Consider the following 26,123-nt stretch of genomic DNA (forward strand, 5'->3'; position numbering starts at 1 on the left):
CTACACCTGGAAAAAGGGGATTATGAGGCCTTAACTGTGGAGAGTATGAAGCAGGAAAACAAGGAGGAATTCTCAGGGTTTTGATAGAGAAAAAAAAGCTCACTTCCCAAAGGAAAAAAGTGTAATCAAAATATACAGGCAGTCCTCAGACTTACGACACAATTGGCTCCTGAAAATCATGTCAAATTGAAAATGTCTTAACTCGAATTTCCCATAGGAACGTCTGATCGAGTGTCATAAAGTCGAAACACGATGACAATTTATAAACGTTGTAAGTGCCGTTCGTCGTAACTCGCACGTCGTAAAGTCGAGAACTGCCTGTATTTGGTTTTTATGTGCCACATGATCATAAGAGGGCGCCCTTGTCCCAAATTTCACAGACTAAATGCCATTAAGGAAAGCTTGATGGTTTGTCAGCCATAGTTTAACAAATGGCCAGTTTGCAGAAATACAAACCAGAAGATCACAACATTAATCTTTCCAATATTCCCTATTCAGAATTCCAAATGAATATATATGGTCAAGTAACATGGCAAATTTTACGGCAATCTTTTATGTTTATAGAAAAAAATCTATTGTTAAGGTGAAAAGGTATCATCCCTCTTCACGTATGTGTGGCAGCAGGTTCAACAAATAATTTAAGTTATAGGCTATATAAAATACATAATTACAGCTGCCATGCATATTTCTCTCCAAAAGCAGAGTTACATAAAGTTTATGTTCACAAATATAAATATTACAAAAATTATATATGCAGCAACACTCAGACTAGATAATCTAATGTGTGTTAAGAGATATCAATCAGACTGTACTTAACTGACTCAGACCTACTTCAAATTAAAAAGCTTTTTTCCTTAAAGATAAATTATTTATGAGTGAATTAAGAATTAAATCTAATTTTTAAAACAAAATTACTGGAGTTAAGTCTTGGAAAACGTTTTTGAAACTCATGCTAACAAACTCAGACATACATCTTTGAAAGCAGTGGGCTATTTAATCCGAAAAAATAAAATCAGTATTCCTCAAAATTTTCCTGTTTTAGTAAATTTGTCTTGATAACATTGAGTTTTTGCTTATATATTCAAATGTAGTCATTTTTTTTAAGTACACACATATCAATAATTGCTTACTCATTCCCCCCAAAAAGTTACCAAAATTTGATACATGCTTTTTTTTTTTAAATAAATCTGCTATCACTGCAAACTTGTATGCCACAAAAACGGTTTTCTATTTGAAGATTAATTACAAACTCCTGGGATAATTCTCTCATTTTCAAAAGATGCTGTAAAATGAGAGGACATTTCAGATTTTATACAAAAAAACAAACAAAAAACAAAGTATTTATGTAATACATTTTAATGTAGCATAAGAATAGCTTCAGACAAAGGAATTACTATGAAAATTCTCAAGACAAATATGTGAAGTTTTCAAAAGATGCATTAATGATGTACAGTTGACACCTGTTATAAGTGATGTAAGTCATCCTTATTTTAATTATCATAGCCAAATAATCATTCCATCCATATTTATAAAAATATGAACTTCCTTCATAATGGATACAGCAAGTTATATTAGGCACTTTATGCTAGAGCAGATCAGTTAGATTACTAGAATAGGTTCTAATCAGCACTCCCACAAACTACTATTATTTGCAGTGGAAGAAGAATTCAAGATTCAATTTCTCTCTTACCTTTGAAAAGGTCAGAGAACCATCTTTTGGATACCCAAAAATCTTTAAAGCCAGACACCCAATGATTAGCAAGGGCACCACTAGGAAATGACTTCTGGAATGTAATTTTTGATCCATATAGCCAAATGACCACTACAAAGTCTGAGCATCATAATTAAATTACACTGTATATTAAAAATAAAAATAATTTTCTGTTTCCATTTCTCTAAGAGAGTTTAAAATCATGAAGTCAGAATATCCTGATGTGAAGAAGTGATAGATATGTACATTAGAGAAACTCAGCATGAGGAAAACTTCTGTAGTTCTTTACCCCACTGAATGGAGTAAGGAATAAATTGTCAAACCAATATACTCTAAAGCAGGGGTCAGCAACCTTTCAGAAGTGGTGTGCTGAGTCTTCATTTATTCACTCTAATTTAAGGTTTCGCGTGCCAGTAATAAATTTTAACGTTTTTAGAAGGTCTCTTTCTATAAGTCTATAATATATAACTAAACTATTGTTGTATGTAAAGTAAATAAGGTTTTTAAACTGTTTAAGAAGCTTCATTTAAAATGAAATTAAAATGCAGAGCCCCCCAGACTGGTGGCCAGGACCCGGGCAGTATGAGTGCCACTGAAAATCAACTCGTGCCATAGGTTGCCTACCCCTGCTCTAAAGCATCTTAAAGTTCTTGAATGATTTATCTAAACTATAAACCAGACAGACATGTTCAACCAATTAGATGTTTCTAGTGATTCAACATTAATCTCTCTTTTGGGAACAGATGTCAGTAGATATGGGGGTAAAATGATATTTAAAGTAAATTGATCAATTTTTAATGGCTTTAATACCTTCACCTAAACACATTGGTGGAGTGCAGTCACTTTTGCAGTTTGTGCAAGGCACAACTGCAAACTATTCTAAGGCAAAGGAAAGATAGGAAGAATAGTAAGACACCAATATGGCTCCATCAGGAGTTCTTTAATTACCTGAAAATCAAAAAGGAATCCTACAAAAAGTGGAAACATGGATGAATTGCTAAGGAGGGGTACAAAAGTATAGCACAAGCATGTGGGGACAAAATCAGAAAGTCTAAGGCACAAAATGAGTTACACCTAGCCAGGGACATAAAAGGCAATAAAGAGAGGTTCTTTAAAAGGAGCAAAAGAAAGACAAAGGAAAGCGTAGGTCCTCTACTTAGCGTAGGTCCTCTACTAATAAGTGACAACATCAAGAAGGCTGAGCTGTTTAATGCCTATTTGCTTTAGTCTTCACTAAAAAGTTTAATGGTTACCAGATACTCACAATTAATATAAATACAAGGGGGAAGGAATGCAAGCCAAAATAGGGAAAGAACAGGTTAAAGAATATTTAGATAAATTAAATGTATTCAAGTCGGCAGGGCCTGATTAAATTCATCCTAGGGTAATTGGGGAATTAGTTGAAGCAATCTTGGAACCATTAGCAATTATCTTTGACAACTCATGAATGATGGGTGAAGTCCTACAGGACTGGAGAAGGGAAAACATAATACCTATCTTTAAAAATGGGAACAAAGTGGACCCAGAGAATTATAGACTAGTCAGCCTAACTTTGACACCCGGAGAGATACTGGAAACAATCAATTTGTAAGCACTTGGAGAATAATAGGGTTATAAAGCATAGCCACATGGATTTGTCAAAAACAAATCATTCCAAACCAACCTAATTTCCTTCTTTGACAATCTTAGTGGCCTAGTGGATGGGGGGAAGCAGTAGACATGATATATCTTGATTTCAGTAAGACTTATGATACAGTTCCATATAACGTTCTCATAAGCAAACTAAGGAAACGTGCTCTAGATGAAATTACTATGAGTGCACAATTGGTGGAAAGACCAAATCAAAGAGTAGTTATCAATGGTCCACTATCAAACTGGGAAGGTGTATCTAGTGGGGTCCTGCAGAGGTCAGTGCAGGGTCTAGTATTATTCAATATTTTCATGAATGACTTGGATAATGGAATGGAGAGGATGCTTATAAAATTTGCAGATGACACCAAGCTGGAAGGAACACACTAGAGGACAGGATTAGAATCCAAAATGACCTTGACAAATTAGAGAATTGGTCTGAAATCAACAAGATGAAATTCAATAAAGACAAGCACAAAACACTTCACTTAGGAGAGAAAAATAAAATGCACAACTACAAAATGGGAAATAACTGGCTAGGTGGTAGTACTGCACTGCTGAAAAGGATCTGGGAGTTATTGTGGATCACAATTTGCATGAGTCAACAATGTGATGCAGTTGCAAAAAAGGCTAATATTCTGGGGTGCATTCACATGAGTGTCGTATGTAAAATACAGGAAGTAATTGTTCTATTCAGCACAAGTGAGGCCTCAGCTGGAGTAGTGTGTCCAGTTCTGAGCACCACACTTTAAGAAAGATGTGGACAAATTGGAGAGAGTCCAGAGGACAGCAACAAAAAATGATTAAAGGTTAATAAAACCTGACCTATGAGAAAACATTAAAAAAGCTGGACATGGTTAGTCTTGAAAAAAGAAGATTGAGGGGGGAACCTGATATGTTAAGGGCTGTTACAAAGAGGAAGGGGATCAATTGTTCATGCCCATTAAAGGTAGGACAAGAAGTAATGGGCTTAATCTGAAGCAAGAAAGATTTAGGTTAGATATTAGGAGAAACTTTCTAATTATAAGGGTAGTTAAGCTCAGGAATAGGCTTCCAACGGAGGTTGTGGAATCCCCATCACTGCAGGTTTTTAAGAACAGGTTAAACAAACACCTGTCAGGATGGTCTAGGTTTACTTGGTGCAGGGGGCTGCAGCTGTTGATCTCTCAAGGTCCCTTCCAGGCCTACATTTCTATGATTGTATGATTAAAACAGATCCTTTTAATCTCATGTAAGATGTGTCCGTGACAACATTAAGAAAAAAAGTTAGACTACTGTATTTGTTGAAAGCTATGTTATGTAAGATATGCAATGAGTTATATGCATAACATTAAATCAAGTTTGCTAAATCTAATACCATTCTAGCTCCAGTCCTGCAAATATTTCCAATACATGCTTAACTTTATGCACATCAGCAGTCCCGTTGAGTTCACATGCATACAGTTAAGAACATGAGGAAGATTTTGCAGGATCAAGGTATATATCAGCACCCGTGTTCCACATTTCATAGGAAATATTATACTAATACCTTTAAAGCAAATGAATATGCTTTTTCTCCCACATTAATGGACTTAGGATCATCATCATCCAGGTTTTCCCAAATCCTAACATCTCCATCACTGCCACAAGTTACAATACAGCTGTTAAGAAAATAATATCATTATTAACATTTGTGTATAGTAGGGTTATTATGATTTTCCTCAGCCCAAAATATGGGGGGAAATGTTTGAAAATTCACATTTTTATTAAATGAAACATTTTATAAGTGTATTTATTCTTCAAATAATATGAGAAAGACACTCATATTATATACAACATGAAAAACTTGCAATTCTGCTAGTATAACACAATATTTGAGTATAAGTCTACTAACTAGGTAAGCCTATCCCTCTTTTGTATCTGTCCTTAGATACTCAGACACTAACCAGCCAATTCATTTTTCAGCATCTAGGAGGAAATTTTCAACAGCACAAAGGAAAGTTAGGAGCCCAACTTGCACTGACTTTCACTATAAGTTGGGTACCCAACTGCCCTTCCTCCCTCTGAAAATCTGCCCCCTATCCTGTCACAAAGTTTTGACCTAATCCAAATGTGCTAAACACACTTGATTGAAGCGGAGATGGCTGTAAAGAAGGGCAGGCCTTTTAAAAACTGTCAAGATTCTGAATTCAACTCTCCTGTCTTTCATAATTTCACTTCTACAACTTTGATGCAACAAATTGTTACACAACCTTCTTCACAAACAGAGATTGGGAGCAGAAATCTGAATCTCCAATTTTAAATGCTAGAAAGACAGGAATGATTTCAGGATTCCATTTTATCAGCAACACTTCAGCCTCCTCTTAGTGTACTTGGCTCAGACTAAGACATTTGTATTTGCTATCAGTCATGCTGGCAAAGTAATGGAAAGGTTTTATAACTTCGGTCAATCATTTTTTGTATTTTGTCCTTTTGTGGTTTTAGTTCTTTGTTGGTAGATCAATCCCCGTACCATTCTGACCCTAATACCCTCTTTTAACACACACAGACCACGTCTATGCTACAAAATTAAGTTGACCTAACTTACATTGGCATACAGGAGTGCTTGCACCAATTGAACTCCTCACTGCGGGCATTGCAGGATGGCTTCTGAAAGCCAATGACAGTCAATGTAAGCAACGCACTGTCTACACTGACACTGCATCAACCTACCTACATCAACATTGATTCTACACCTCTCATGGAGATGGAATTATTAAGTCGGTGTAGCAGGTGAGTTACATCGGTGGGAGCAAAATTTTAGTGTAGACACTTACATAGGTAGGTTGATGTAAGCTGCCTTGCATCGATTTAACTCTGTAGTATAGACCAGGGCTCAGTTTCAATTCAGCAGCATTATCATACTACACCAGGGGTTATCAAACTGGGGGTCGGGACCCCTCAGGGGGTCGCGAGGTTATTACATGCGGGGTCCTGAGCTGTCAGCCTCCATCCTAAACCCCGCTTTGCCTCCAACACTTATAATGGTGTTAAATATATAAAAAGGTGTTTTTAATTTATAAGGGGGGGTCGCACTCAGAGGCTTGCTAAGTGAAAGGGGTCACCAGTAGAAAAGTTTGAGAACCACTTCACTACACCTTTAGTAGACCTCAGCATAGCTATGTCTCTCACGGTTGTGAAAAATCTACACCTCAGAGATGTAGCTATGCCAACCTAACCCATGGTGTAGACAGTGCTAGACTGACAGAAGAATTCTTCCTTTGATCTAGCTACTGCCTGTCACTGAGGTGGATTAACTACAGCAATGGGAGAACCCTCCCGTTGCTGTATTGAGTGCCTACACTCAACACTACAGCGGTGCAGTTGCAGCACAGTAGCTGAACTGCTTTAATGTTTTAAGTGTAGACATAGCCTATTTCTCACCACCTTTAGCCTGACCTGTTTGTTACTTTGTTATATAATTAGTACCGATATGTATACGTGTAAAATGTGTATGTATGCTTTTGTTTAGTTGTGTGTACTGTATAGTTGAGCTGATTATTTTAAAGTCATGTTAATATACAGAAGTTTGCATTTTTTAATACAGTAAGAAATTGAGTATGTGACCAAACTTTGCATTCTTTTCCCTGCAACTGGATGGTACACTTGTACTCTTACAATTATAATTAAATAACGTAGCACTGGAATGTAGGAGTTAAGGTTGTGTGTTTCTGTGCAATTTTCAGTTCTTTGATGTGTGCCTGCTGAGAGCGACAGCATTGCAGAGCAGCTATTGAGCATGTTAGAGACGTTGTTAGTGGAGTAGAGCGTGATAAAGGTAGTGGGCCAATGCTTGTAGGCTGCAATTGTGTACGGGGTACCTGCCGTCTTACTTTATGATTTCCTTGTTTTTTAGCATTTGACTTGTGATAAACACACTTAAGAAACCCCAACTCTAAGTGAACAATTTTTTTTGTTGGGAAGATTAAAGTTACCTGGCTAAATCTTCACATAGGGTCTGATCCAAAGCCCACTGAAGACAATAATAGTCTTTCAAATGACCTCAGTTGTAGATTCAAGTTAATGGAGACCGTTTGATTTATATTCTTTTAACTTCAACTTCAATAACATAGTCCAAGATCTATACCAAAGAGTACACTGAAAGATAGCAAGCCAATAGCTGGATCTATGCAGCTACATTTTGGATTTCCAATGTCTCTATGCACATAACACTTTTCCTCGCACTGCCCCATTTCTACTTCAACCTATGGGACTACTCATGGGTGTAAAGTTAATTTAATGTGCAAGTCATTGCATGATTGAGGCATCAGAATGTAAAGGCCTTACAACCAACTTTCAGGAAAGTCATGGGAACATAGAAATTGCCACACTGGGTCAGACCCAAAGTCCATCTAGTCCAGTATCCTGTCTCTGGCAATGGTCAATACTAGATGTTTTATAGAAAGATGTAAGAACCATGGCAGATGTGAGATAATCTGTCCTTCACATTATATCTCATCTTGACCTCTAAGATTTAGAGATTGGTTTAAAGCCTGAAGCATCAGGTTTAATATCCCTTCCAAAATGTGTATCATCATTAATTAGGACAACTCCCGATATTCTTGATATGAATATCGGGAGCTGTCCTAATTAATAATGATAAAAGTATAAAAATATCCAATAACTTTTTGAACTTTTTTAAGATCTTGGCCTCAATGGCTTCCTGTGGCAGTGAGTTCCATAGTTTAATTGCACATTTGTGAAAAAGTATTTCTATTTATCGTTTTTTAATTTCCCACCTTTCAACTTCATTGAATGTCCCCTTGTTCTCATGCTATGAGACATGGAGAGCAGAAGCTCTTGATCTACCTTCTCTATACTGTTCATTATTTTAATACACTTTTATTATGTCCTTTATTACTCAACTCCTTTCTAAGATGAACAATCTCAATCTTTTCAACATCTCTTCATATGAGAGTTTTGCCAGGCCCATGAACATTCTCATCACTCTTCCCTCGCCCCCTCTAGTTTTGCAGTATCAATGGCATTGCTTGCAGACATATGAACTACTGAAATAAGCCCTAATTTCAATAATTTACCTTCCAATGTCATCAAAGCAGACATCTGTGTGGCCTTCTGTGTGTCCATAGCGCATTGGCTTTTGTGTTGAAGGCATCTTCTCTCTTATCTATATAATAAAAAAAAGTAAAAAGCTTTATAAAACAAATACAAATGATTTGTTAGTGTTAATAACAGGAAAACACTATTTAAACTTCAGTAGTTAAAACGTTTTGATGAAGTGATATTTTTGCATGTTTTTTTCCTGTTAAAGAGCTTGACAGTGTTGATAAGAATCACTACAATATATGTATTTTGAAAAATATTACTGAAAAGTATGATGAAGGGAAATGAAGAAATTTAAAGGGGGGATTAGTAAATACTGCAGTATTTCTGGTTAAACAAGTATAAACTGAGAGCATACAACACCACTTTACTGTATGAGAGTTAAATTGATTAGAACTTTATTAACAACTGCTAGCCTATGCCAAAACAGTTAGTGTACTCCCAAGTCCTGTAACTGTATCCACAAAGGCAGAACCTTGCACCCATGTAGAGCTCCAATGACTTTAATGGGGTCCCATGCAAGCACCAGCGTTCACCTGGGTAAGATCCAACTGAAGTACTGGGACTCACATAAGCAACACCGATATCTTTGTGACAAGCCTATATCTTTATTATGAGGGAAATAAATATGGATAAACATCAGCTCCAAATAACAGTGATTTCAAAGTATGTAGTTGGAACAGAAGGCATTTTTAAAATTCTACATATTTTCTAAGTTGTATTGACATATGCAGAACAGTTCTGTATTTTAAATTCTTCATGAACTGACTGTGACTGAACAACACACACCGTGCATTTCACTTTTGCTTGTATTTTTTTAAGGTCCAGGTGGATCACAGTTAAAAAATGTTAATCCCTTGAATTTGGTTAAACACAGTGGCTCTTAAAATAAGAAAACTGCCTCCACATGTCTGCTTTTTTGAATACCTCTGAAGTTTCTATTCTACCCTGACAGCAAACCTATAAACTGGATAGAACCTCAAAACACACAATTCATATATGTCTGTTAAATTGATTCCCTGATATATGTTTTACTTTTTACAATACATGGTAAGAACTGACTTTAGCAACCTCCCAGGGAATAGGGAAGTGGCTTTCACTAGGAGTGATGGGCCTTTAGCTAATGGTGAAACAAAATAAGGCTGGAATACTTGTGGCACCTTAGAGACTAACAAATTTATTTGAGCTGCAGGACTTGGAAGTACAGTAGCTGCTTAAGATAGAGTTTTGCCTATTGGAGGTGGGGACCTCAGTGCAAGCATCACTGGATATTCACTGGCAATAGAAAAAATTACCAGATATCAGATTAAAGTCATTAATTCAGTATGTAGCATAGGGCTAGATAACCATCATCCCCTACCAAGGAGAAAAATACCTGCTGGAAAGGGCAGATCATTCCACCAGTTTGGAATGAAGTTTGTCCCTCAAGCAATGAGCTGTATCCACACTGCAGAATGATAGGGCTTGGACCCAAGTCACAGTGGGACTTGGGCTCTAACCCACCCCCCTAGCAGAGTCCTAGGATCAGAGTTCTGTGTGCTCACAGACCCAAATCCGACTGATTTGTGTGTGGATAGTGGGGGAACTTGGGCTCAAACCTGAGTCAGAGCCCATGCTTAATATGCAGTGTAGATGTACCCTAAAAGCTTCCCTGCTGGCCACTGGCTGCTCCTGAAACTTTCACATTAGATCAATGTTGGGGGCAAGATGGGGAGAGATCCCCTCAGAAATTGTACAGCCCTAAAATAGGATTATGTTCTCCACAGGAATGGTGATGGGGGGGTTATATATCCCCACACTCACTGTGTGTAGGTCCTGACCCCTAAGTAGGAGGCAAAGCCTGGGGTGGCTAGTATCTGAAGGCTACTGCCTCCATCTTCTGTGTGTCAAAGGGGAGATCTGCACCCAGCCCTGAGGGGTGATCGGGCCCAGTGCTGGGATCACAGTGAGACACCCCACAATCCTCTCTCCTGTTTTACTGTACTGCCTGGTGTGTGCATAGCCACACCCAACCTAACCCCCCCCCCACTTCCTCACCTACACCTCTCCTCCCCCCCCACACCTACACCTCTCCTCCCCACCCCCAACCCCACACCTCTCCTCCCCACCCCCAACCTAACCCCCCCACACACACCTCTCCTCCCCACCCCCAACCCCACACCTCTCCTCCCCACCCCCAACCTAACCCCCCACACACCTCTCCTCCCCACCTCCGACACGCACTCACCTCCTCCCCCCTCTATACCCCCTCACCCTCCCCACCGGCGAGACCTGAGCCCGGCACTCACCAGCCACTGTCTCGCCCAGCTCCGCTTCCAGCCTTCCCGCGCTCCCTGCCGGCGCAGCTGCGCCTGCGCGACTCTGCCTCAGCCCGCCCCGCGCGCTCGGGCCTACTGCTCCCGTCAGCGGCGGGGCGGGGCGGGCCCGAGTCGGGAAAGAAGGATGGCGGCGGCGGCGGCGGCGGGCGCGACTCAGGCCGCTTCGGAGCTGCTCTGCCCAGGCAGGTGAGGGGATCGGGGCTCTGCCAAGAGGGGAGTGTGGGGCAGGGCTGGTTCCCCCCCCCCGCCACAGAGCCCGGTAGGCAACTCCGTACCCTGCGCCTGCCCAGCTCCCTCCTCTCTTCCTGCTGCCCCACTCCCCCTCCTCAGCCTCCCCCTTCCCCCTTGTCCCTGCCCCACTCCCCCTCCTCAGCCTGCCCTTCTCCTCTCTCCCCTTCCCCACTCCCCCTCCTCCGCCTGCCCCTTCCCCACTCCCCCCTGCCCCTTCCCCACTCCCCCCTGCCCCACTCCCCCTCCTCAGCCTCCCCCTTCCCCACTCCCCCTCCTCAGCCTGCTCTTCTCCCCCTCCCCCTTCCACCTGCCCCACTCCCCCTCCTCCCTCCTCCGCCTGCCCCACTCCCCCTTCCCCCTTGTCCCTTCCCCACTCCCCCTCCTCCCTCCTCCGCCTGCCCCACTCCCCCTTCCCCCTTGTCCCTTCCCCACTCCCCCTCCTCAGCCTCCCCCTGCCCCACTCCCCCTTCCCCCTTGTCCCTTCCCCACTCCCCCTCCTCAGCCTCCCCCTTCCCCACTCCCCCTCCTCAGCCTGCTCTTCTCCCCCTCCCCCTTCCACCTGCCCCACTCCCCCTCCTCCCTCCTCTGCCTGCCCCACTCCCCCTTCCCCCTTGTCCCTGCCCCACTCCCCCTCCTCCCTCCTCAGCCTGCCCCACTCCCCCTCCCCCCTTCTCCCTGCCCCATTCCCCCTCCTCAGCCTGCCCTTCTCCTCTCCCCCCTGCCCCACGCCCCACTCCCATTCCCCCTCCTCAGCCTGCCCTTCTCCTCTCCCCCCTGCCCCACGCCCCACTCCCCCTCCTCAGCCTGCCCTTCTCCTCTCCCCCACGCCCCACTCCCCCTCCTCAGCCTGCCCTTCTCCTCTTCCCCCTGCCCCACTCCCTCCTCAGCCTGCCCTTCTCCTCCTCCCCCTGCCCCACTCCCTCCTCAGCCTGCCCTTCTCCTCTTCCCCCTGCCCCACTCCCCCTGCTCCCTCCTCTTCCCCCTGCCCCACTCCCCCTGCTCCCTCCTCTTCCCCCTGCCCCACTCCCCCTGCTCCCTCCTCTTCCCCCTGCCCCACTCCCCCTGCTCCCTCCTCAGCCTGCCTTTCTCCTCTTCCCCCACTCCCCCCCCTCAGCCTGCCCTTCTCCTCTTCCCCCTGCCCCACTCCCCCTGCTCCCTCCTCCGCCTGCCCTTCTCCTCTTCCCCCTGCTCCCTCCTCCGCCTGCCCTTCTCCTCTTCCCCCTGCAGCATTCCCCCTGCCCCTTCTCTTCCTGCTGCCCCTCCTCAGCCTGCCCTTCTCCTCTTCCTTCTGCCCCACTCCCCCTGTCCCTCCTCAGCCTGCCTTTCTCCTCTTCCCCCACTCCCCCTCCTCAGCCTGCCCTTCTCCTCTTCCCCCTTCTTCTCCTCTTCCTGCTGCCCCACTCCCCCTGCTCCCTCCTCAGCCTGCCCTTCTCCTCTTCCCCCTGCCCCACTCCCCCTGCTCCCTCCTCAGCCTGCCCCACTCCCCTGCCCTGCTCCCTCCTCAGCCTGCCCCACTCCCCTGCCCCACTCCCCCCTCAGCCTGCCCCACTCCCCCTCCTCCACCTGCCCTTCTCCTCTTCCGCCTGCAGCATTCCTCCTGCCCCTTCTCTTCCTGCTGCCCCACTCCCCCTGCCCCTCCTCAGCCTGCCCTTCTCCTCTTCCTTCTGCCCCACTCCCCCTGTCCCTTCTCTTCCTTCTGCCCCACTCCCCCTGTCCCTCCTCAGCCTGCCCTTCTCCTCTTCCCCCTCCCCCACTCCCCCTCCTCCTTCCTCAGCCTGCCCTTCTCCTCTTCCTGCTGCCCCACTCCCCCTGCCCCTTCTCTTCCTTCTGCCCCACTCCCCCTGCCCTCCTCCTCTTCCCTGTCCTCCTCCTCCTTCCCCCAGCTCCCTCCTCAGCCTGCCCTTCTCCTCTTCCTTCCGCCCCCTCCTCCCCAACTTTTTCCACCCCAGCCTGCCTCACTCCCCCTTCCTCCTCCTGCCCCTCCGTTCTCCCCTTCCTTCTGCCCCAGCCTGTCTCACTCCCTTTTTCTCCTCCTCCTCTCTCCCTGACCCAGTCTCTCACTCCCCCTCCTCTGTATCACAGCCTCCCCCTCCCTCCTCTTCCTTGTGTCCCTTCTGTGCCCCCAGCCCTCCCCCTCCTTTTTTCCCCTCCCTGTCACACACTCCCATTACTCCTCCTGCCTCTCTCATTTTCCGCCAGTCCCCTCTCTCCTCTTGTCTCCATTCTCTCTTCTCCAACCCCCCCCCATATATTCTTCCTCCCTCTAATCTCCTTTTCCTCTCTCCCCACACCCCCTCTGTCATTCCCTCTTCCCCTTGCCACCCATCCAGCTGTTCAATTAATCCAGTCTATCTTTGTGTCTGATGGTGAGTGTTATCTGCTGCTGCCTGGCATGAGGTCGGGCTCTGAGATTCCCACCTGCATATTCCCCTCGTAATGGCTTTGCGGGGGAGCAGCAGGTAAGTAGTGTTGGCTGTATTTGCATTAGGACAGTGCTATACTTTTATTTATTGCTCACGAGCAGCTAAAAGAGAAGGGGTCAAAGCTTTGATCAGTTCACACCTTTTAGCATGTGCCTTAAAATATGGGGGGATGCTGGGTTTTTAATACTGCTCAGAACAGACTGGTGACAGAAGCTAGTGTTTAGACATAAGTATGCACAAATCTATGCTTCATTTCAAATATGCATTGTTTTCCATTTATAGTCCTTCAGGGTGGTCCTAAAGGAGCAGTTATTCAGCTTTTTAAATAGTTTTAGGCCAAACTTTTAATAGTTTGGGGGTTGTATCTCATTCATGGAGTGAAAGCTCTTGTATCTCATTCATGGAGTGAAAGCTCTACAATATAGATAAGTACAAGTAATCATGTTTTCCTTCTGTTGTTAATTCCAGAGAGTCAGGTATTAAATGCCTGTGATTTCATAAGCACTGGGGAGACACATGATAGTATTTTGAGGACACGTTCCCTCTTTTCTCATACTATTGTCTTCCTGAAGGGGAGAATAACAGGAAATAGAACTTGTCCTCCTAAGTATTTTGGTGCAGGTTTGTTGCTGTAGATAGTTGTGACGTCTACAAAAGCAGTTAAAATAAATGTTGATGTCTTATGGCCTGTGTTTGCAGAACACAAGAACATATTTTATGTTTCATGCTGACTTACATAGTCATTTTTACTAAAATAGACTTTCTCAGAGTACATTGACATTTTTGTAAACACAAGTCGCCATCTTACACTATTCTGAGTGATGCTGCTGTTATAATTTTTAGCTATAATAGCTTGACTGTACAAGTCAAACCTGCAGTGTTTTGTTGGTGGTTTAAAAAAAAAAAAAAAAAAAGTTGTCCCTGCAAGCACATTTGATCCTTTACAACCTTCATTAATTAATATTCATTTTTAAAATTGAACTAATATTTCCCTTTGTGATCTTAACTCCTCCATTCTCAATGAAATTGTGGGATGCTCCAGTTAAAGAACATGATCCTGCAGTCCTTATTCAGGCATCATATTTCCTATTGATGTTAGCGGGTATTGAATAAAGAGTGCAAGATCTGACCCATTATGGGATCATTCTCACAATCATGAGAGACTAATCTGCTACTATCCTATAACTCAGTGTTTTTCAACCTTTTTTTGGGCAAAGGCACACTTGTTTCATGAAAAAAATCACGAGGCACACCACCATTAGAAAATGTTAAAAAATTTAACTCTGTGCCTATATTGACTATATATAAAGTAATTCTCTTGAATAGGAATCAAATAAACACAAAGAAAGTATTTTATAATTACTTTATTATGAAATAGTAAGTAAACAGAAATATGAAAAATTATAAAATACTTTATTCAGTGCGCAACCTGGGCCTGTTTGGCTGAACACAAAGCTGATATTCTGAGCTATTTATAGTCCTTAACATCAGTGGTGGGATTCAAAAATTTTAGTAACCAGTTCCGACATTCAAGCATGGTTTAATATTTTTTTCCCACGGCACACCAGGCAACATCTCGCGGCACACTAGTGTGCCGCGGAACAGTGGTTGAAAAACACTGCTATAACTAGAGGTATCTTACTGATACTTATGATGGATATATAGTTGTAGTTAAATAAATAGCTACTCCAATACATAAACTGATAGGCTGTATACTTTGAAACACTGTATTCAGCACTAAAGGTGCAATACAGTTTTATTTCTTTAAGGACAAAAAAAATGGTTTGTCTTAAAATCACTAAGTATCTGAAATAAGAAAACAGATCTCTGTTTTCTCTTCCTGTACCTTTAACAATATGGCCCATTTTATTCATGTTTCCAAGAAAAATTGCTTATAGGCTGAAACCTTTTATGTCCAGTTTTATTCTGCAGTTGTATTATCAGTGCCTGGCGGAGGGAAATAATTTTTGTATTGGAAGTGTTATTGGGCCCTTTGTATTAGTCACATCATTGGTGCTTTCATGTTTGAGTCAGTGACAGTATTAGACTCTAGGCTTCCTTTATATTTTTTAGTATTCTCAGCTCTCATTGCGGAACTTTGTAGAAGCTGTGCAGAGACATGGTTTTCAGTGGGAATATGGGGTAATATGTGTTCTAATAAATTATTATAGTAGGAACTCCTAATCAGGTGAGTGGGAAGGTAGAACTACTCTCTTCAACTCATAAATTTCTTATGGGGGCTGAGGGAATTTCATGTCAAATGTTTTAAAACAATTCAGTAGTCTTATGCATAGTGTCTTTCATAAACGTTTCAATGCTTTCATCTAAAATGTTTTATACTGTAAAGGGTGCTTTAAGTACAAAATCAGGTTACAGCTAATCTTGCTGAAGCCAAATCCATATAAGATTGATATGATGTTGTTAGGTTAGGAAAGCCACCAGAAGATATGGTGATAATTGTGCCTGCCCTCCATTTGTTGTTAAAGTACAATCTGAGGGTTTTATTGGATCCTCAGCTGCTGTTAAAAAAATTGTCTAGCAGTAGTTTTTCTATTAAGGCTTGTTTAGTCTTTGCTTGGCCAAGAGGGTGCAACCATTTTTTTCCAGACCTTGCTACCGTCATCTATGCATTTGTCGTCTGAGTATTAGATTATTGCAGGGCACACTACACGGGGCTACATTTTAAATCTACCTGGATGCTGAAGCTTGTGCAGATTGCAGTATCTGACTTATTAATTGGTGTAAACTTGCTGGGAGCATGATAGCAGTGCTCCATGATTTGCCTATGTGGTTTCTGTGTGGAATTTAAAGGCTTGGTCTTGCTCTATAAGGCCCGGAATGTCTTGGTACCTGCCTACTTGAGCTACTGCTTCTCTCCCTGTGCCACATGGCCACTGCTGTTTAGTCTGCAGAGGCACTTTTTTTTGGAGCTCCTTGAATATAAAAGAGAGGGAACTTCTGGTAGGGCATTTTGCATGAGTATCCTTGAACTTTGGAACCTACTTCCCACACACATGCACATACTGGATATGAAATAGCCCCAATATTTAATCTTTGGGCATGGTGCAAAGCCCATCTACCCAGGGTTTTGGTGAAGAAAAGGGCAGGGTAAGAATCAGGATTTCTTGTTGGGTAGAAGGTATCATCTGGGTTTTGATTTTATCTCTAGTCAATTATTTTCTGGTGTAGGGGTGAGAGGTAGTTGCAGGTTCCATTTTTTAGTGGAATTGTATCTATAATGTATTACAGAGGCACCCAGAGATAAGGTTAGGTACTTTTAGAATCTGTAACATAAATCAAAATAAATAGTTAGAACTGAGACAAGTTAACAGAGACAAGGGAATTGGGAGTTAATGCTATGTTTAACTGGGTTTATTTCAGAAGTAAGTCAACAGTGTCCCACCTTCAGTGGAAATGAAAGTGTTAAAGTGAGATGTGATGGCCAAAATAATGAGTGAAAGATGAAGATGAATAAAGATGAATGTGAACAGTAGTTGATCAATGAGAGATACATAAATAACTGAATATATTTTTGTATCTAATAACTAGGACTGGATGACAGGGGATGGATGATTACCTGTTCTGTCCATTCCCTCTGAAGCATCTGGCACCACCCGCTGTTGGAAGACAGGATACTGGGCTAGATGGACCATTGGTCTGACCCAGTATGGCTGGTCTTAACTTAAGTCATTTGTTTTAAAAAATCTAAAAAAAAATAACTAAAAATACTAATAAAAAGAGATGACAGATAAATATAGACCATTCAAATAACATATTATCTAATGTATACTAGTTATTGAAATGTAAGCAGTCTGAAACTGGGTAGTAGTTAGGAAAAATTATTTAATAGATTTGAATGCTATAAGTTACATAAAAATATCAACTTCCACAATTATGACTGAAGCTAATCTTTTTGATTAGTAGAATACCAGGGGTGGGGTTGTGTCATTTAATGAGAGGAAAAATCAGACGGAGACACTTGGATTTTTGTATTTGAGTAGAGAACTGTCTAAATAATTAATCACATGGAAACTATAACTAACAACTTGATTAGAAAGGTTTTGGAGGGATTGGCAGTGCAGTGCAGACAGACATTCACGGTGGCTGTGGAAAAAGAATATTTTAGTAGAGCAACACTCAAGTTATTTAGAACAAGACTTCCCTGTGTTTGTTATGGCCCTGATCCTACTGCTTCTGAAGTCTATGGGAGTTTTGCCATTGACTCCAGCACACACGATCAGGCTCTATCTCTTTGATATTTTTCACTGGCTGGTGATTGTTGCCTACTGTCTGATTGGGGGCAGCATTTTCATTGTATAAATGCATCTGCTAGAAGATGTTGCTTTTAGTTGAGATCCTGAAGTTGATGTCAGGACACAGTGTAGCAGTGACCCTGTAGGGATTTTAAAGCTATGATGATGTCTGATAACCTTCAGAATCCAGTGGCCTGACATGAACCCTGTTTTATCCATTCATGTTGTTTTGTCTTGTCATTTATTTAGGAGGAAGAGTTTCATGTTTGAGTTTTGTCAGCTGTATCTGCTTTTAACATGCCTAAGGTATAGCCACTTTACAAGAAAGCCTCAGTAGACAGGAAACTCTAATCTTATGTGTATAATTATCTTCCGGTTGTTGTGTCTGTTCATCTTTGTAAATGTAAAGTTCTCAGAGCTGACATGCATAACTTGGTATACTGGATAGCTTCATTTAACATTGCCCGGTAGGTAAAAGTATACTCTCTATCTCTGCTGCCTTTCTCTTTTTTTCTTTTTCCTTTGGTTGCATTTCAGTCACTAATGGAAGTACACCTACATGGCATTATTTAGTTAGAAAGTCTTCAGTTTATGGATAGGATAGTTAAGTGTACAGTACCTATCCAAGGTACTTATATGACCCCAATCACTATAATATCTGAGCACCTTAGAATCTTTAAAGTAGTTATCCTCACAATGCCTCTGTGACTTTATCTTATTTTTACAAATAGAGAACTAAGACCTGGTCTGTGGTAGAAAATTAGATCAGTTTAACTGCGTCAGACAGGGGTGTGAAAAATCCACTCCCCTGAGCGGGGTATTTAAAACCAACCTAAGTCCCCATATACACAGAACTAGGTCAACAGAAGAATTCTTCCATCGACCCACCTACTGCCTCTTGGGGAGATGGATTACCTACGCTGATAGGAGAATACTCCCGTTGGTGTAGGAAGTATCTACACAGAAGCACTGCAGTGATGCAGCTGTGCTGCTGTAGGCCTTGGCTACGCTGGCGCTGTACATTGCTGCAACTTGCTGCGCTCAGGGGTGTGAAAAAACACCCCCCTGATTGCAGCTAGTACAGCACTGTAAAGCGCCAGTGTAATCAGAGCCTGCAGTGCTGCACGCTCGCTCGCAGCACTGCAAGCTATTCCCCTCGGAGAGGTGGAGTACATACAGCGCTGCGAGAGCTCTCTCGCAGCGCTGGCGGCGTGACTACACTCGCGCTTCACAGCGCTGCCGCAGCAGCGCTGGGAAGTCCCGAGTGTAGCCAAGGCCGTAGTGTTTTAAGTGTAGACAAGCCCTGAGGCATGCAGAGACTGAGGGCCAGTTTTTTTTAAAGGTATTTAGACACCTATTTCAATGGGATTTAGTGGCTTGCTCAACTTCACACAGGAAGTATGTACAGAGCTGGGAATTGAATGTGGGTCTCCCAGATCCCCAGCTAGCCATTGCACCATCCTTTCTGTCCTTTTATCAGGCCAAGTTCAGATCTGGTTTTGAGAGGTTGCAGCTCCAGGTACTCCTTGCATAGTCATATATTTTGAGTATCAATTGCCTGACAAAATTAGTCTGCAGCAGCAGATGAAACTGGGAAAATAATATTCTCTTTGGGGCAGTGCAACCTTTTCATTATGTGTATCTACAGTGCCTACCACGACAGGAGCCTGATCCCTGATTGGACCTTCTAGGGACTACTGAAGTACAAATGCTAATTGTTCATCATATATGTATATGGATGTAAATGAAAACTGGGCCAGTGAATCTATTAAACTTACTCTCCAGGCCTGTAGTTCCTATTCTCAAATACTAGATATTGTTGAGTTTTTAATCATCAAGAGTGCTCTAATCGAATACTTTTCACAAACTTCTGGTATAATAATAATTATAATATATGGAGATATCCTATTTCCTAGAACTGGAAGGGACCCTGAAAGGTCATCGAGTCCAGCCCCCTGCCTTCACTAGCAGGACCAAGTACTGATTTTGCCCCAGATCCCTAAGTGGCCCCTTCAAGGATTGAACTCACAACCCTGAGTTTAGCAGGCCAATGCTCAAACCACTGAGCTATCCCTCCCCCTTCCTGTATATTTCCCCTACTCGACATAAAAGGTATGTCTACACAGCAAATGGGCGTGAGCCTTCCAGCCTAAGTAGACAGGGTGAGGCTAGTGTGCTAAAAATAGCTGTGTGGATGTTGAGGCGTCACCGGCAGCTTAGGTTTGCCACCTGAGCTTGGACCCAGGAGGTAGGGTGGGTCTGAGCTCGGGCGGCTGGGCCGAGCCTCCTCCAGTGCCGCAGTGTTCACACAACTATTTTTAGGGCACTAGTGCAAGCCCTGCTGCCATACATCTGTCTACCCAGGCTGCAAAGTCCATACTATGCCTGTGGGAAATATTTTCTAGTAAAATGAAGTGACTCTCCAAAATTCCACAGTGGAGTTACATCAGGAATGAATTTGGCCCATTGATTAAATTTAAACATCTTGCTAGCCTATTAGTAGTGCTGTGTAGTTCTATATGAGAGACATAGGTTTCATTTATCATCTGACTCTCTTGCTCGCTCAGTAACAGAAGAGGAGGGAACTCAGCATGCAGAAGTGCCAGCATGCTCAGCCCCTCAGGGAATGCAGAGTGATGGGGTGTAATACTGGGTAATTCTCATGATGAGAATGGATTTGATGGAGAGAGGAAGCGTATGCCTTTTCTTTCTCTTCTTTGTATTCACCATCTGTCAGTTTTTAAACAGTGGAGGAGAGGACACATATCCTGATTTTGGTATGGGAAAAACCTACCTCAGATTATGACAGACCAGGAGTGCTTACACACACACACTCTTTAACTCTTAAGAATACAATAAGTCTTAGGGAGTGAACTAAGCATGTATAAGCCTCAGGAAAACGCTCATTTAATGTAATAAGTAATAAGCAGCTCCATCTTCCGTGGCCTTTTTTCAATTGCTTTTAGTAAGGGATCTGGCTTTGTTTTAATCCTTTTCCGTACGTAAAGCCCCAGATATTTCAGCCCCCTGGGGACCTAATGTTTTTTTTTTAACTGCATTTTGAAAAATACATGAAAACAGCATTCAGAGATTGGCAGAATCTGTGACTTACTTATTTTTAATTTATTTTGTATCCTGAAAGTGACCCAAAAGTGTCAAGAATAGGATCCTAGGCATCATACTTTGTGGATTAGTAATAAACAAGCATATCATCTAGGTACAGTAGCTCTTTGTACTCTTTGACCTACTTTGTTTCTGTTCTGGCTTGTTCTTTCCTGAAAGGCTGATTGGAATAGATGCAGCATTTGCTCAGTGAACAACCAAAGCAATATAACCTAATGCATGTAGTGTGCCATTTTAAAACCTACCTGGTGCAAAATTGTTGTCAGTTCTGCTATAAAGCATGGTGTATGTATGCCTTATTCATACTCAAGGAGATGGTAACTACTGGAAAATATTAATAATGGAGAAGGATTAAGAGTATCTAGGTCTGCGACCAAGGCAGTGTTTGTGAAGAATCTTCCTAATGAATTGAGCTTGACGTATATTATTTATATATATGCCAGCAGTTAATTGCCATTACTGTAATTTATACAGTTGAGTTAGTCTTGTGTTGTGAACTTGTAAAGCTGTTAACCTAGTTGTGTTTTCTGTTTCCTTAGATACTTCCAGAAAATGCCTGAAAGAAGCTTCACGCTGTAGAAACTGTTACAGAAAAACACAACATATAGCTCTGGGACTTTTGGAGTTAAGCTGTCAAAATGGCGGAAAATAAAGAAAGTAATAGTAAAGATGTCGATGTAAGACCCAAAACCACCCGTAGTAGGAGTGCAGACAGAAAGGATGGTTATGTGTGGAGTGGAAAGAAGCTCTCATGGTCAAAAAAGAATGAGAATTGTTCTGATGGTGAAGCAGCAAGTAGTGTAGGAAAACCAGCGGCTGGTTTAAGGAGCCAAGAGAGGAAGCACAGCTGTTCATCTATTGAACTGGATTTAGATCGTTCATGTGGCCACCGATTTTTAGGCCGGTCTCTTAAACAGAAATTGCAAGATGCTGTGGGACAGTGTTTTCCTATAAAGAATTGTAGCAGTCGGCACTCTTCAGTGCTTCCATCGAAGAGAAAAATTCATATCAGTGAATTAATGCTAGATAAGTGTCCTTTCCCACCGCGGTCAGAGCTAGCTTTTCGATGGCATTTAATTAAAAGACACACTGCCCCCATAAATCAAAAATCAGAAGATTGGATAATCCCTGATTTATCCCAAAATGAAGTGACAGATGATCATCTGAGAGATGGAGCGAGCACAGATGCGGGAGGAAACTCTTTCTCGCAGCCGTGTGACATTACAGATAGCAACTCCTGTAAATGTGATCCTAGGACTGAATCGGTTATGAGTAAGGTGTTAAAGAACAATAAAGAGGAGAGTGATATGGACTCTGATGATGAAGTTATAACACTTTGCACAAGTTCTAGAAAGAGGAACAAACCCAAATGGGAAACGGATGATGAACTGCTACAGTTGGAAACTCCTCCCAAATATCATACCCAGATTGATTATGTCCACTGTCTTGTCCCAGACCTTCTCCAGATCAATAACAATCCATGCTACTGGGGCGTAATGGACAAATATGCAGCTGAGGCACTACTAGAAGGAAAGCCAGAAGGAACTTTTTTACTACGAGATTCTGCCCAAGAAGACTATTTGTTTTCTGTTAGTTTTAGACGCTATAGTCGTTCTCTTCATGCAAGAATTGAACAGTGGAATCATAACTTCAGCTTTGATGCTCATGATCCTTGTGTCTTCCATTCTCCTGACATTACTGGTCTCTTAGAGCATTATAAAGACCCGAGCTCTTGTATGTTCTTTGAACCACTTTTATCCACTCCCTTAAACAGGACTTTTCCTTTTTCCCTTCAGCATATATGCAGAACAGTTATTTGCAACTCTACAACATATGATGGCATTGATGCTCTTCCTATTCCTCCATCTGTCAAGTTATATCTGAAGGAATATCACTATAAATCAAAAGTTAGAGTACTCAGGATCGATGTACCAGAGCAACAAAGCTAGAATGTAGTTTTTTGGGGGAATAGGGGTTGTCTCTTGATCTGATAAAATTTGTGTTGTCTTTCCTCCCTTGAATTTTTTTCTATGGTAATTTGAATCTTTTCTGCAGATTATTTACAGTCCAAACTGATCTCTCCCTGCGTCTTTCTATCCAAATGTACTTTGACTGTTCCTGCCACCCCTTTTTAGTCAACTCACTCGACTCTGTGGTTTTTTGGTAATGTTCATACCCTAGGGTTTTATGGAATTTCAGGTAGGTTTTCTAGGGTTTCCACATAGGGATAGTCTTTAGATTTAAAAATAAAAATTCATATTTGAATTTGATCTGTCTTTTTATATTGTAATTTGCATATGTTGCAGGCATGTTTGAAACGTATGCGCTGTAAACTAAAGATTGACTAATCTGTATTTTCTATCTTTTAAAATGAGTGCTAATGACCTATATATAAAGTAAAATTAATCAGTCTATTTCTAACACTATTACTGTGTGTAAAATATTATTCAGTCTTTATATTTTGATGGGCAGTTATTGCTATGAAGTTTTTTCTACTTTTTTTTTCTTTAAACACTCTTGACACAGCACTGTTTTATCTTGCACTGTTAATCCTGAAAAGAAGATGGATAACCTTCTTACTTCATTAGTAGCGGGAGGGCTTTTTGTTTAAATATGGTTTAGAAGAAATAGCTACAGATTGATCAAGTACTACATCTCCCCAGACAAGATTGCTTGCTGCCAAATTCTGTGTGCAAGAAAATTATGCATGGATAATCCTCCAGAAAGCTGCACCATTTTACGTTCTATTTGTGTGGTCATTTACAAAAATCAAACTCTTGCCTTCTTTTCAATAAAGTTATTATTCTGCTCATACGTGAATCAATGGCATAATCCCAGTGAACCGCAGTGGGTGCAGAGTCAGGCATAGAGCTCGTCACTGTAAATGGCAGAGGGGCCCAATTCTGTGATGTGCTGAGCACTCTCCAATCTCATCTTCATTGAAGGGACTCACTTCTGCTTATGGCACTGGGCCCAGATTAGCCAGTCTGTCAAATGTGATAAGTAATAATATAGGTAACTAAAGTGAGCATATTGTTTTTCCATTTAACCACGTGGACAGTTTTGACATGTTGAATAATCCCTTAGGAATTTAGGCCCTGATTCTTTCGTATGTGATTAACTCATGAGTAGTCTTTGACTTGAATGAGATCACTCACATGCATAAATGTTTGCAGAACTGGAACCTAAAATAGCATGACATTGAAATTAAAATGGCCAAAGAAACAGTTGTCAGAAAATTATGTGAATTTGTGGGCAGCAAATCTCCCCTCTCCCAAAAGTTGGAGACTGAGTAGTGCCAGGGGTTGCTGTGCAAACTTTCCCACACAGCTCCACTGAAGCACTGCATTCCTTGCCTAAATATTCTTCTGTGACATCATCCTGGGGTTCAACCCAGACCAGTTAGGGGTTGTGTGATCACCTCCCTTTCAACTGTGGATGCCTTAAATGCTAGGCTGCTGGGGTCACAGCCTCAATGCCAACAGTCAGTCTACAAGCATTGAGGTTACACCCGGGCTTCCACAACCCAGTTACTGTTTGCAGAGTGATGCCAGTGCCCCCCAAATCCCAAATTTCCTTAGCTGTCTCCCTGCACCCCTCTCCTGGAACATTCACAGAAGTTACATTTGTTGCTCTTTAAAAAGAATACACTGCAGGTTGTTAATTTTACTGAGGTTTGACAAACACTCTTTCTTTAGTCACAGAACTGAATTAAGTTTTAGTCTTAGAAGGGTATTTTTACCTATGACTTTTTGTTTAATAAACTTGTTTTACTTTTACAGTTTATTAAACAAAAAGTCATAGGGTCAAATTATACCCTATTCTATTTGTATACAGAATACAAATAGAAAGGGTTACAAGCAAACAAAAGTAAAAATACCCTTCTAAGACTAAAACTTAATTTCAGCAAGATACAATCATTGCCGAAGTAGATTTCTCACCTATATTCAGTTCCTCAAGCCTTCAACCCCTATTGGACATTTGAAATTGAAGGACCCAATGTTCCTTGATTTCAAGAGCTCTGACTCCTTGAATCACACAAGTAATTGATCACTGTCTTTTTGCCCCCCTTCTATGACTCCAAAGTTCATTGTCTTTGTTTCAAGAGTCAGGAAGGCTTCCTGTGGACTTCCTATCCCCCTGCTGGTTTGTATGTTAGGAGGGCTTCCGTTTTCTTGATTCTAGATTGCTTAATTTACATTGGAGACTGGTATAGAGCTGCCTTCCCTCCTGGCTGAGAGAGAACTTTTTTCTCCCTGGGTTTGGTCACATACTTTAAAGCATAACATCAGTGAATATCCATAATTCTTCATATAGTGTTAATGCATACATTTCACAATGATATTAATCACCAGCATGTCATAGGCTTTCATAAGACTTTATTCAATATACTTTTATAATACAGCAATATTGTTTATAATCAGTTGATTCAATTGCTTATCATTTGAAGTTCAGACCCCCCCTGTCTATAGACCAATAAACTTTTGAAATGTATTCTCAGATAAAGTAACTTTTCTCCTATGGGGAAGAGATGCCATGCAGTCTGGTGAAGTCTTCATGCTGGTTCCTCCCCATGTTAGCTTGATGGCTTTGTTTCCTTTTTATGTAAAAGTACCTTCAGTATTTCTGTCTGAGGACCCGGCTGGTCAGACAAGCAAATTCACATTCCTTCGTCTAAGGCAGTCTAGGCTTACGCATTTCTTGCCAAACACATTTTAAGAACATAATTCTAGCACATATGTTCATGCAATAACATGGATTGATGCACTAATATTTTATCCCTGTTAAACCACAAGTGAAAACAAACACAATGGTCTCCTTTTTGTCCCTAGTGGAAAAATGTCTACATCACAAAGACACCAGATTTGTTCAGGGTGTTTTCTATGCTGAGAAGGCTGAGGCCTGAAAAGGAAGATGTGACGCCGAGGCCCATTAGTGGTTCACTATTCTGTCAGCAACTCGTCAGGCCTGACATACTCACTACACCTAACACGCTGATGTCATGATATATACCCAAAAGGTGGCTTGTAATATATCATTGGAAAACTAATAACTCACTGATAATTAATATTTCTGAGTGGTGTACGGGGCAGATTCTCAGCTGGTGTAAACTATCATAGCACCATCGATGTGTCTATCAAAAGTTTACATCAGTTGAACCTCTGCCCCTGTATGTGCTATTAGGGAAGTGATATCTATGAAACTATTCATAGCCATCAATGCATACTTCCTTGTACTGCTTCACTTCAATTAACTTCATTGAATAGACCAGACATTGTCTTAAGAGGATCCATGATTTATTTTTAAGCTAGTTCATGTTAGGAAATCTATTTCTTCATTATCTACTGCTGCC

At 41.7% G+C, this 26,123-nt stretch overlaps 2 protein-coding genes across 3 annotated transcripts in view; one reads left to right on the forward strand and one right to left on the reverse strand.

The window, feature by feature from the left end:
* Positions 1-8,474, reverse strand: part of WDHD1 (WD repeat and HMG-box DNA binding protein 1) — a 45,752-nt gene extending 37,278 nt beyond the window's left edge. Inside the window, exons 1-2 of the mRNA XM_065403762.1 lie at positions 8,398-8,474; positions 4,869-4,980 (exon numbers count right to left, since the gene is read on the reverse strand). Coding sequence (XP_065259834.1) covers positions 4,869-4,980; positions 8,398-8,474 — 189 coding nt within the window. The remainder of the gene's footprint in view (positions 1-4,868; positions 4,981-8,397) is intronic.
* Positions 8,475-10,842: 2,368 nt separating this feature from the next.
* On the forward strand, positions 10,843-23,582 carry SOCS4 (suppressor of cytokine signaling 4). Of its 2 annotated transcripts, none has more exons than XM_065402960.1 (2): positions 10,843-10,926; positions 21,310-23,582. In XM_065402960.1, exon 2 carries the CDS (start codon positions 21,409-21,411, stop codon positions 22,717-22,719), a length of 1,311 nt encoding a protein of 436 aa, XP_065259032.1. In that variant the 5' UTR covers positions 10,843-10,926; positions 21,310-21,408; the 3' UTR covers positions 22,720-23,582. The 2 variants fall into 2 exon arrangements, with proteins under 2 accessions (XP_065259032.1, XP_065259033.1); XM_065402961.1 differs by lacking the exon at positions 10,843-10,926 and adding an exon at positions 13,384-13,430.
* The last annotated feature ends 2,541 nt before the right edge of the window (positions 23,583-26,123 follow it).

Source organism: Emys orbicularis, chromosome 4 (genome assembly GCF_028017835.1).
Source record: "Emys orbicularis isolate rEmyOrb1 chromosome 4, rEmyOrb1.hap1, whole genome shotgun sequence".
NCBI classification, from domain to species: Eukaryota; Metazoa; Chordata; order Testudines; family Emydidae; genus Emys; species Emys orbicularis.